General features: G+C 38.7%; 1 protein-coding gene and 1 non-coding gene across 2 annotated transcripts; one reads left to right on the top strand and one right to left on the bottom strand.

Annotated features, from left to right (window-relative positions):
• Positions 1 to 6,614: 6,614 nt before the first annotated feature.
• On the bottom strand, positions 6,615 to 6,751 carry LOC117128744. The gene has a single exon (XR_004452137.1). It is a non-coding gene; the product is annotated as a small nucleolar RNA Z247 (small nucleolar RNA).
• A 1,996-nt stretch (positions 6,752 to 8,747) lies between these two features.
• Positions 8,748 to 12,289, top strand: LOC103840127 (subtilisin-like protease SBT3.5). The gene is made up of 10 exons (XM_009116599.3): positions 8,748 to 9,086; positions 9,172 to 9,263; positions 9,356 to 9,453; positions 9,542 to 9,697; positions 9,772 to 10,448; positions 10,657 to 10,745; positions 10,852 to 11,100; positions 11,166 to 11,280; positions 11,349 to 11,541; positions 11,629 to 12,289. The coding sequence occupies exons 1-10, from the start codon at positions 9,003 to 9,005 to the stop codon at positions 12,198 to 12,200; spliced, it is 2,325 nt and encodes a 774-aa protein (XP_009114847.1). The 5' UTR covers positions 8,748 to 9,002; the 3' UTR covers positions 12,201 to 12,289.
• The last annotated feature ends 44 nt before the right edge of the window (positions 12,290 to 12,333 follow it).

The following is a 12,333-nucleotide window of genomic DNA, read 5'->3' as shown; positions in this document are numbered from 1 at the left end:
CTTTACGACAAAATTGTTTTGTCGTTACTTTACGAGGAAATAACGATGATTTTATTTTTCCACGTAATTTCCTCGTAAAATCGACGTACATTTACGAAAATTATTTTTCCTCGTTAATTTTCTTCGTTAAACTTGTGTTTTCTTGTAGTGATTTTAGAGTGAAATATATATATATATATATATATATATATTTTTGTGTGCTATTAAGATTGTCTAATGTTGTTATTTTACTATATATTTATAGTAAAATAACAACGTTACTGTATATTTTACTATTTTATATAGAAATTCTATTATAAAGTGAATTATTGGAACAAATTCAATTTTATAATATAGTTACTCTACTTTAGAGTGAAACATGGAGAAAATTTTGTGTATCATGATCTAATATATTTGATCATAATCATTATTTAGTGACGATGGATGGAGTCGGCAGCTTATATACACACAATCATTTTGGTTGTTTTTATTTTTAGTATACTGTCTTCGTAATCAATAGTCTTTTTTCTTCTTTCATATTTATTCGTACAAGACAAAAAATACGTAACTTTTATAGTTGCAAGTTGCAACAAGACACTAAATCAATTGTTTAAAAACAATTAAGATCAGAACAAACAGAGGCATTTTAATATTTTGTCAGTCATATCAAAGAGGGAACATAAAATCACGACGTTAATGGTTCAATTTCATTATGCGATTTTGGTGGTAAATAATGGTTTTTTATAAAGAAAAATGTCATTTTGCTTAATATTCATATAAGATCTGACAATTAAGAATATAGCCATCAAACATTATTGAGCAATGTATGGAACAATTAGGTCAATAAATTTTCATTTCTCTCTCTGCGAGTGAATATCATATAAGAAGATAAAACACATGTGTTATATTCCATTGCACCTTGAAACCTGTCAAAGCTCTATCATAACAACGCATCATGGAGATTGTAAGAAGAGGTAACTAACTAGTTACGAAATTGGATTTCATATGTTAAGTAACTATACATGATTACAACGTAGTACAAAAAATACTAAATACAACCACTAGACGTGTTATACATAATTAACATACTATAATATACTATATCGATTAAATAAATAGTATAGACAACCGGATACATAGAAACATCACAATGTAAATCATTTATAGATTAAGAAAGAATAACAGTATTGCTTCACCGCGACAAAGAGGGAAGATGTGAGGGGGAGGGGCATCGTGAAGGAGGGGAAGGGGAGGGGCAGGGGGATGGGAAGGAGGAGGAAACATTAAGAAACTATTTATATTCTATGGTTATCAAAGAAAATAGTACTACGTAGTGTGTACTGTTTATCTTCTCCGATAGTTCTTCACAGTTTTTTTTTCTTAATTTACATTTATCAAAATAACAAAGTTGTAAAGCCAATCAAATATGTGAATAAAACTAATCAGATAGTCAGTTGTTGTATCTGATGATTATACAGCACGCGAAATCAAGATCATATGCTCTTCAATCTAACCGGATTATTTTGATTCGTTCGTTTTGATAGCAAAGCGGAATCTTTTGCAAAGTTCGTCGTGAAATTTAACATTTCTGTGATTTTTGGTGATGAAAAAAAAGAGAGAAAAAAAATAGAAAGAAGAAGTGTATGTATTAGTTGGTAAGAGGTGAGCATAATCCCTTTTATTGGTCACGTACTTAATTTATCTTGTGATATGATATGGTCATGTCCCCTAATTTCTCTAAAAAAAATTCTCAAGAAAAAATAAGTTTTTTTCTTGTAATGAGATACAAAGGTGTTATAGTATTTTACGAATTATAGAGTGTGGATAATCATGCATGACATAATTCGAAATTCAAAAAGTGGATTGCATGTTCGTGAACCGGCGTCGGTCGGGTGGTGGCAAATAGGACCAAATTGCTAATCGAAAGACGAATTGAATCATGACAAAAGTGGCTCATTTTACATAAATAAAACTATACTCCTTCTGATTTGCCAAGCCTTTCTAATTTATTTATTAGTTTTAGATTTATTTATACAAATACTTAACTTACTGAATAAATTCTTTACATTTTTTTTGTCATACAAATTCTTTACGTATAAAAACATAAATCTCCATTGTATATAAATATTACTTTAAGAATATAAAAATATATTTAAGGCAATTTAGGAAACTCTTCAATTCTAGCTTTTTCCATCACTTTTTTTCTTATAAGATCTCTGAAGTTTGTCAAAAAACCACGTATACATTTTAGTTATACATTAATGTTTTAGCAAAAGTTCAGGTTCGATTGGTTGAAGTTGTAGTTTTATGTTTTTTTTTTCTAAAATTAAGACTTTAGATATTTAGCTTCAACTTTAATTTTTTCTGCTATTGAAATCTTTTCAAGTACTTAACAAGAACTTTAGAGAATTTTCTTTTCTAAACCTAATATATTTCTTTTTAATAAGGTTTTGGCTATAGATTAAATTTTAAAACCTAAAACATGATTAAAAGGAGACTATAGAAATTAAAGTGGATATCCACAACTTCTCTAGCTTCTACCGATCAATCTTTCAAATACAACTGTAAAAAATAATTTCTCAGTACAATAAGTTTATTTTGAGAATCTATAACATATTTATATATTTATCTATAATAACATTTAGATATAAAATTATTACAATCTATTTCTATTTCATAGAAAAGAAATTATTTTTTTCCTTTGTTTAAAGAAAAAATAGCTTTTTCTATATTTTACCTATTCTGAAATTGCTATTTTACAGGAAACATTTGATCAAATTTTATCTTTTTCATAAAAAAATTTGTTTTAGAAAACAACAACACAATTTCATTAAAATGATCTTTTTTGTCCACCACATTAAAATGGTCTTAAAGCCAAAATATTACTAGTTTACTAGTAGTGCTCATGAAGTGGATATTGTATGATGGAATCGAATGATATTATTCACAAGAGCAGAGCTCTAGATTTATACAGAGGAGATCGTACAAACTAGGTAAGTGTATATGCAGGAATTAAGAGATAATATATGCAGCATAATTACAGGAGTGTGCATCAGGACTTTCCATAGTCCCATACGCCCCCTCAAGACGGACGGGGAGTAGCAAGTCCGATCTTGACACACAATGTCTGGAACCGTGGTCGTGGGAGAGGCTTTGTTAAGGCATCCGCAAGTTGATCACTGGAGTGTATATGAGAGACACGGATGTTTCCAGCTTGCACATGGTTGCGAACGAAGTGGTAATCAAGGGCAAGGTGTTTCATGCGGGAGTGAAACATGGGATTAGCGCAAAGATATGTAGCTCCCTTGTTGTCACAATAGATAGCTGGTGCTGTAGTGGTTGTAATGCCAAGTTCCGTAAGCAATGATTTGGTCCATGTAACTTCAGCTGTGGTGTTGGCTACGGAACGGTATTCAGCTTCGGTCGATGAGCGAGCAACGCCAGATTGCTTCTTGGATGACCAAGCGATAGGATGGCTACCATAATAGACTAAGTATGCTCCAGTTGACATGTAGTCGTCTTTGTCGCCCGCCCAATCAGCGTCAGTGAAGGCATGGAGAGATGGTGTGTTCTGCGTGGAGAAGAAGAGACCATTCGTCTGTGTACCGACAAGATATCGCAGGATACGCTTCACGGCTGTCCAATGATCAGTAGTGGGTTGGTGCATGTATTGCGAGAGTTTGTTGACAGCATAGGATATATCGGGGCGAGTGAGTGAGAGGTACTGCAAGCTACCAACAGTGGCTCGGTATTCTGTTGGATCGGGTAGAGGAGTGCCAGTGTGGAGTGTGAGCGGAGTGGTTGCACACATGGGTGTTGTCGCCGGTGTTGCTGTTGTCATCTTGGTTTTATGAAGAATATCTGCAATGTAACGATGTTGATTTAGTAATAAACCATGTTTTGTTCTGGAAACTTCAATACCAAGAAAATAAGAGAGAAAACCCAAATCCTTTAATGAAAACCGAGTGGAAAGTGATTGAATGAAGGTGTTGACGATGGTATTATTGTTGCCGGTGATGATGATATCGTCGACATAAACCAACAGATAGATGAGGGTGCCAGTCTTGTTGTAGATAAATAAGCTTGCATCAGCAAGTGAGTTTGTAAACCCGGAATGAAGAAGAAATGTACGAAGCTCATTATACCAAGCTCGGGGAGCTTGTTTCAGACCGTAAATTGCCTTGTGAAGTTTACAGACAGCAAGGGGTTGCGTCTTGTCTTTAAAACCCGGTGGCTGTGACATGAACACTTCTTCATCAAGCTGGCCTTGAAGGAAGGCATTGTTGACATCTAATTGTCGTAGCTGCCAGTTGTGAGAGACAGAGACACTCAGCACCAATCGAATAGTTTCAGGTTTGATCACAGGACTAAAGGTTTCTTGGAAGTCGACACCAGGTCTTTGATGGAAGCCTTTAGCAACCAGGCGCGCTTTGAATCTGTCTATGGAGCCATCAGGATGTCGTTTGATGGTAAAAACCCATTTGCAGCCAACTATATTCGCTGCAAGAGAGGCATCAGTGAGATCCCATGTTCTGTTTCGAGCCAGTGCTTCCAGTTCTTCATACATGGCTTGACGCCAACGAGGATCCTTGAGAGCTTCAGCTACACTTGTTGGAATTGTCTCAGAGAGTGGAACCACAGTAGCCGTGAGATTAAGCTTTTGAACTGGTTTGCGGTTGCGATTGCTTGTACGCCTTGGTTGAGCAGGTTGAGCTGCAGTTTGTGGCGTAGGTGATTGGTGTGCACCAGTTGGTGCCGGTGTAGCATCAGGTATAGCAGGCACGACTGGTGGAGCTGATGTAGTAGCCGTAGCAGGTGCAGTAGAAGACATTGGATCAGGCGGTAATGGTGCTGTTGGTAAGGGAACCTCTGAAGGCAGAGACTGATTTGTAGCAGGTGGAGCATGAGCATTGTTGGAGTGCAGAGATGTGACTGTAACAGAATCTGCAGGAGTTTGTAAAACCTCATCAACAGAAGAAACATTAGACGTTAGTGGTACTGGCATCGAAAATGGAAACACATATTCATGGAAAACAACATGTCGTGATGTGTAAATCCTTGAAGTTGTACGATCTAAGCAAAAATATGCACTTTGGGTTGGTGAGTAACCAAGAAATACACAAGGCGTTGACCTTGGATCTAATTTGTGCTTAGCATATGGCTTAAGCCATGGGAAACACAAACAACCAAATACTTTTAATTTTTGAAAATTCGGTGAAGTTCCAAAGAGACATTCATGCGGTGTCTTGAGAGACAAAACCGGAGTTGGCATGCGGTTGATCAAGTACACAGCCGTAGAAAAAGCATATGTCCAGTAGGACTTAGGCATAGAGGCATGACTCAAGAGAGCAAGACCAGTTTCGACGATATGACGATGTCGTCGTTCTGCTATGCCATTATGCTCAGGCGTGTGTGGCAGAGTGGTGAAATGAGATATACCGTGACTAGATAGGAACTTTGCTAGTGCAATATACTCACCACCATTGTCCGTATACAGTGTTCGCAGCTTTGATTGAAATTGGTTTTCAACCAACGCTTTAAACTTAACAAAGACTTCATGAACATGAGACTTTTGTTTTAATGGATATAACCAAGTATATCTCGTAAAATGATCAACGAACAAAACGTAGTACTTAAAACCATCGATTGAAGGAACTGGTGAGGTCCAAACATCCGAGAAAACAACATGAAGAGGATGAGTGGAGACTAATGTCGAATTTTGAAAAGGTAACTTATGCATTTTATTGATAGAACAAGCATTACAAGGCTTGTCAAAAATAGCTTTAGAAGATAAAGGTAAATCAAATCGAGAGAGAATAGTTTTTAAAATAGGTAACGCAGGATGGCCCAAACGGGAATGCCAATCCGAAATCGAAGTCTTAATAGCAGAAGCAAAAGCAAGTGAAGGAGGTGTAGTAGTCGAAAGCTTTGGCCACTCATAGGTTCCATTCTTAGGTTTGCCTTCCAACCGAAGAACCCCCGTGTTCAGATCCCTGACCTGGAAGTAAGTGGGAGTGAATGTAACAGAAACACCATTAGTATAACACAACTGAAAAACAGAGAGTAAATTTTTGTCTAGAGATGGAACATAAAGAACATTATCAAGAAAGAAGGGACGAGTAAAAGAGGGTGTAGATAAGGAACCAGTATGAGTGATTTGTAAACCGGAGCCATCACCAAGCACGACGTCATCGCCTCCAGAGTATGGTGAGTGAAGAGACAGGTTCGCAAGGTCTGATGTCATATGGTGAGAGGCGCCAGAATCAAGGAGCCAAGTAGAGGAGTCTGAGGCAGGTAGCATTGCATGATTTGCTTGTGGTCTCCATGACTGCTGTGGGAATGGTTGCCACGGTCTGATGTTGTTCGTTGATGGCCATGGCGGAGCAGAGGCAGAGGCAGAGCCACGAACGATACGGAACTCTGGACAATTCTTAGCACTATGTCCTTGGATTCCACAGGCTTGGCAGCGACCAAGGTACGGTCGTGTGTTGCGGTTGTTGTTGAACGGAGGTGACGCCGTGTAGTTGCTGCGTGAGTTATTGTTGTTGGATTTCCAGTTTTGACGTGGGCGAGTATCAGTTGCGTTAGCCGTAATAGGACCAGTTGGAGGAGTTTCAGAACAGAGGATCATCGCCTCTCGATTGAGCAGACGTTCATGGAGCTCAGCAAAGGAGATCGGATTGTCACGGCCATTTATAGCATCGATCTCTGGCTTGTAGTCTTCACTCAGACCTGCAAGAATCTGTTCAGTGAGATCTTCTGGATCCAGAGGCTTTCCTAGTAAACCAAGTTCGTCGGCTTTTGATTTGATGATACGGAGATACTCGCTTATGGTTTTGGTTCCCTTGGCAGTCGTCTTGATCTGAAACTTAAGTTGTCGTATGTGACCCCTTGTTGGATTTCCATAAGTGGACGCAAGAATATTCCAGACATCAGCAGTTGTCATGGCGCTGGACACGACAGGCTGAACCGGGAGTGAGATAGCACCAATGATAGCGCTGTAGAGAAGTCGATCCTGACGTCGCCATGGAGCGTAGTCTGGATTGGGAGAGGCAGTGCCATCGATTACGATCGTAGCGAGGGGAGCAGATGCATCAAGGAAGTGATGAAGCTCGTGGCCTTCAAGAAGAGCCCGGATCTGTCGGCTCCACATAATGAAATTGAGATGTGTGAGTTTGGTAATGTTTGACATGTTAATCGAGATCAACGTTGTCGAAGGATTTTCAGCATTATAGAAAGTGGTTGTCGTAGCAGAGGATTGATGATTATCAGACATGATGAATCAGAATAGAGTTGAGAGAATAAGAAAAAGAAGGGGAAGCGGAAGAGAAGAAAAAAAAATAGGGTTTTGATCGTTAATGCTCTGATACCATATTGTATGATGGAATCGAATGATATTATTCACAAGAGCAGAGCTCTAGATTTATACAGAGGAGATCGTACAAACTAGGTAAGTGTATATGCAGGAATTAAGAGATAATATATGCAGCATAATTACAGGAGTGTGCATCAGGACTTTCCATAGTCCCATAGTGGATTCCCTTGTACTTCATGTTTTAACCTTCTTTTCGTAAGGACAATTTTTCTTTCAATTAAATTTTCCGATTCCGAACTTGGAAAGACTATGAGTCTATGACCCTAAAGAATAACTTCCAATATTTTTAAAAGTTGATTTCAATCCAAAATTTGAACAAAAAAATGCGAACAAAATTTGTCCAATTGGTTGAGTTAACTTCTTCTACCCAAGCTGAAAACTCTACTCATAACCCTCACAATGAACAATAATTTCAATCAAATTTCATATCGGCTGAACTTGGTGAAGTCGCAGACTCGTCCAACTCGGGATCCATAAAGTTTGAATCATCGGTGCAAGTAGCCTCAGTCCAAAGTCGCAACGCCAGAACAAGCTGTAGCTGATAACTCTCGTCCGTCTGCTGCACTCAGCTCTTCCTAGATGGCGACCCCCATATTTGGGAAAATGACTTTCTTGATTGCTCAAGAGGCTTATGTTAGAAAAAAAGTAACTAGAGTGAGTTGCTTTTTTGCTGGATATTTTGGTATTTGAACAATAAAAAAGTGTGTCAAAGTGAGAAATGTATTATTGTTTAGTCCCGACTAGACAAAACACGGTCGTGCCCGAGATTTCGCACCCCGACTGAGTCTGCTGCCATCCGAATCCTCAAATCTCCTCATACGACAAATTGAAAAATGCATTTAAGATTCTCCGGGCAAAATTGGTTACATATAAATTAACCAGGTCTGTTGGTTTCTGGAACAAGGATGTGTAGAGTGCGTTGTTCGGCGGTAGCCAAAAAAAATGGCCGCGAAACATATACCACCGATAGGTCGAAATGAATAAAAAACAGTTGAGGTTAGGATTCGATTGGGATTAGAATTGTGAATTGAAACCATATTTGGGAAAATGACTTTCTCGGGTTTATTTTTTATTTTGAAATCTTGATTGCTCAAGAGGCTTAGGTTAGAAAGAAAGTAACCAGAGTGAGTTGCTTTTTTTGCTGGATATTTTGGTATTTGAACAATAAAAAAGTGTGTCAAAGTGAGAAATGTCTTACAGTCGTGCCCGAGATTTCGCTTATGGTGCCAAACTATTAATAAATGAGGTTCGGTCTCTATCTTAATCTTCTTTCTTTGTTGATCGATCGCGTTTGTTGTAATCTAACAACCACTGCTCTATTTCACATTTGTTGAAATTTCCATGAAAACAAAGCATTATTATTGGCTACATAAACGACTAATTGAGTTTGACCAATAATTTAGTCGGACTAAAACTTAAACACGTTTCTTTATAAAAATGCGTTTACTTTCTGAAAAGTCTTCAAGCAGAATGAAAAGAACGAAACACTATTTTCTGTGTGAATTATGTACATTCAACACAAGGAACAAGCGTAACACATTCTTGGAGGAGAAGACATCTATTCTATTATAAATGCTCGGCTTGGGGTGATTCCTGAATTAATCTCCAAGTAGAATTAAGAATTAGGAAACAGTCTTCTTTACTTGGAATGATGAATTCTAGATTATTATTTGCTTTGGTGCTTAATCTGATAATAGTTTTGAAAGTCGCAAGAGCTGGTGCTGAGAGCAAGGTAATTTAATTAATTTTCTTTGATCATACTGTATATAATAGGGTTATTACAAACTTTTGTTTGTGTTTTGGTGACAATCTTACAGGTTCATATAGTGTATCTGGGTGAAAAGCAGCATGATGATCCTAAGCATGTCACAGAATCTCATCACCAGATGTTGTCGTCACTTCTTGGAAGGTACAAAACAAACCTAATTAATTAGTAATTCAACTCTATTATATGTCTGTAGCTGTTACCGATGTTTTTGTTTAAATGTTTGTGTTACACAGTGAAGTGGAAGCACATGATTCAATGGTTCATAGTTACAGGCATGGCTTTTCAGGCTTTGCTGCTAAGCTTACCGAGTCACAAGCCAAGAAAATTGCTGGTACTCACAGGCTTGCTTCTGTCTTAAGTCTTACCATGATGTAATCTTGGATTACTTTGGTTGTGATGCTCTTTATTTTTGGAAACAGATTCACCTGATGTTGTTCATGTCATACCTGATAGTTTTTACGAACTTGCCACAACTAGAACTTGGGACTACTTAGGTCTTTCTGTTAGCAATCCGAAGAATCTCCTAAATGATACAAACATGGGTGACCAAGTGATTATTGGCTTTATTGACTCAGGTATATAACTAGTTTCTGTTTCGTTGGTTCCTTTATTTTAGCCCCCAGGGACTTGAGGTTTTGTGTGGTTGTAGGAGTGTGGCCAGAGTCTGAATCCTTTAATGACAATGGGGTTGGACCAGTGCCGAGCCATTGGAAAGGGGAATGTCAATCAGGAGAAAACTTCATGTCAACAAACTGCAATAGAAAGCTAATAGGAGCCAAGTACTTTATCAATGGGTTTCTTGCTGAAAACGAAGGATTCAACTCCACAGGATCACGTGACTACATCTCTGCTAGAGACTTTATTGGTCATGGAACGCACGTAGCCTCTATCGCAGGTGGTTCCTTTGTTCCCAACGTAAGCTACAAGGGACTCGCTGGAGGTAACTTGAGAGGTGGTGCACCGCGTGCTCGCATAGCAATATACAAGGCTTGTTGGTATGTGGATCAGTTAGGCGCGGTGGCTTGTTCATCTTCTGACATATTGAAAGCAATGGATGAAGCTATGCATGATGGTGTTGATGTATTGTCGCTCTCTCTCGGAGCTCAAGTTCCTCTGTTTCCTGAAACTGATCTGCGCGATAGGATTGCGACTGGAGCGTTCCATGCAGTAGCAAAGGGAATCATTGTTGTTTGTGCTGGTGGGAACTCTGGCCCAGCGGCTCAGACCGTCTTAAACACAGCTCCTTGGGTCATAACAGTTGCTGCAACAACTCTGGACCGGTCCTTTCTCACACCTATCACGCTTGGGAACAACAACGTCATACTGGTAAAGCAGACATCTGTTTTGCCTGTCTTGGGCAAAGCCAAATAAAACATTCCCTTCGAGCCCTCAATTTTTTTTTTTAAAAGATAATGACATAGATATATTGACCTTCAAATTTGTAAAATAATTTTTTATTGAAATCTTTACTAAATCGCCTGCATCCACCAAAATGTTTTGATAATGGTTATGAGCTTTTCAACTGTGGATGCAGGGTCAAGCACTATACACAGGTCCAGAAGTTGGCTTCACCAGTTTGGTTTATCCAGAGAATTCAGGGCACAGCAATGTGACCTTTAGCGGGTAACAACAAGTTTCGAGCATCTTGTTGAGACTTACATGTAATCTCCCTTGAAATAGCATAACTGATCAGTTTACTTTACTTCTCTGAATATGTCTGAAACATTAGTGTCTGTGAGCGTCTTAATCTCAACCCAAACGGTACAATGAGAGGAAAAGTTGTGTTGTGTTTTACGACAGCAACACTCTTCACTGCTGTATCAAGAGCTGCCTCTTATGTGAAGGCAGCCGGTGGTGTTGGGGTGATCATTGCAAGAAATCCAGGTTACAATCTCACTCCATGTAGAGATGATTTCCCCTGTGTAGCCATTGATTACGAGCTCGGGACGGATATACTTCTCTACATACGCTCCACTGGGTATGAAACACTCCCTCCAAGAAACATAACACTTGTAAGAAACTTTATGTAACTTGGCTGTGCAGATCACCTGTTGTGAAGATACAACCTTCTAGAACAATGGTAGGACAACCTGTGGGGACAAAGGTGGCAACTTTCTCATCAAGAGGACCTAACTCTATTTCTCCTGCAATATTAAAGGTATGCTTGAATCCTTTTTTTTTTTTTAACCCATCAGATTCGCTGTAATCATTTTCTTGGCAATGCAGCCTGACATAGGGGCACCAGGAGTGAGCATACTAGCTGCTACATCTCCAGATTCCAACTCCAGTGCTGGAGGATTTGATATTCTTGCGGGAACATCCATGGCGGCTCCAGTTATTTCAGGAGTTGTTGCACTTCTCAAAGCTATGCACCCTGACTGGTCTCCTGCTGCTATTAAATCAGCCATTGTCACTACAGGTTATATCCAATAACACAACAAACGATCAAAAGACAAAATAACAGAACACAGTGATCTCAATAAGTGTTTCTTTAATTGCTTTGCAGCTTGGAGAACAGATCCATTTGGAGAGCAGATTTTTGCAGAAGGTTCATCTCGCAAAGTAGCTGACCCGTTTGATTATGGTGGAGGCCTTGTGAACCCAGAGAAAGCAGCAGATCCAGGTCTCATATACGATATGGGCCCAAAAGACTACATTCTCTACTTATGCTCGGCCGGTTACAACGACTCATCTATCTCTCAGCTTGTTGGACAAGTAACAGTCTGTTCAAACCCTAAACCTTCTGTTCTTGATGTCAACTTGCCTTCACTCACAATTCCAAACCTTAAAGAGGAAGTCAATCTCACCAGAACTGTCACTAATGTTGGACCAGTTAATTCAGTCTACAAGGTTGTGGTCGAGCCTCCGCTTGGGGTTCGAGTGGTTGTGACGCCGAAGAAATTAGTGTTTAACTCCAAAACCAAAAGTCTATCCTTCATGGTTCGAGTCTCGACCATACACAAAATCAACACAGGATTCTATTTTGGAAGCTTGATTTGGAGGGACTCTGTGCATAACGTGACTATTCCTGTGTCTGTGAGAACACAGATTCTGCAAAACTATTATGATGAGAATTAATGATTCTTGTTTTTGATGATTAAATGTATACCAAATCTTGTCTTCCCTTCTCATTTATGGTTAATAAGAATATAAATAGTTATGGTTAATAGTATATTTAATACGTAATGCTCAAAACTTTGTCTATAAACTG

The sequence above is a fragment of the Brassica rapa genome, chromosome A09 (genome assembly GCF_000309985.2).
Source record: "Brassica rapa cultivar Chiifu-401-42 chromosome A09, CAAS_Brap_v3.01, whole genome shotgun sequence".
NCBI lineage: Eukaryota > Viridiplantae > Streptophyta > Magnoliopsida > Brassicales > Brassicaceae > Brassica > Brassica rapa.
The sequence above is the reverse complement of the archived record's forward strand: the minus strand, read 5'-3'. Positions and strand labels throughout refer to the sequence as shown.

Coding starts and splice junctions, on each gene's coding strand:
- LOC103840127 (XM_009116599.3), top strand. CDS start 9,003: ATGATGAATTCTAGATTATTATTTGCTTTGGTGCTTAATCTGATAATA. Junction 9,264..9,355: donor TTGTCGTCACTTCTTGGAAG/GTACAAAACAAA, acceptor TGTGTTACACAG/TGAAGTGGAAGCACATGATT. Junction 10,746..10,851: donor AGCAATGTGACCTTTAGCGG/GTAACAACAAGT, acceptor CTGAAACATTAG/TGTCTGTGAGCGTCTTAATC.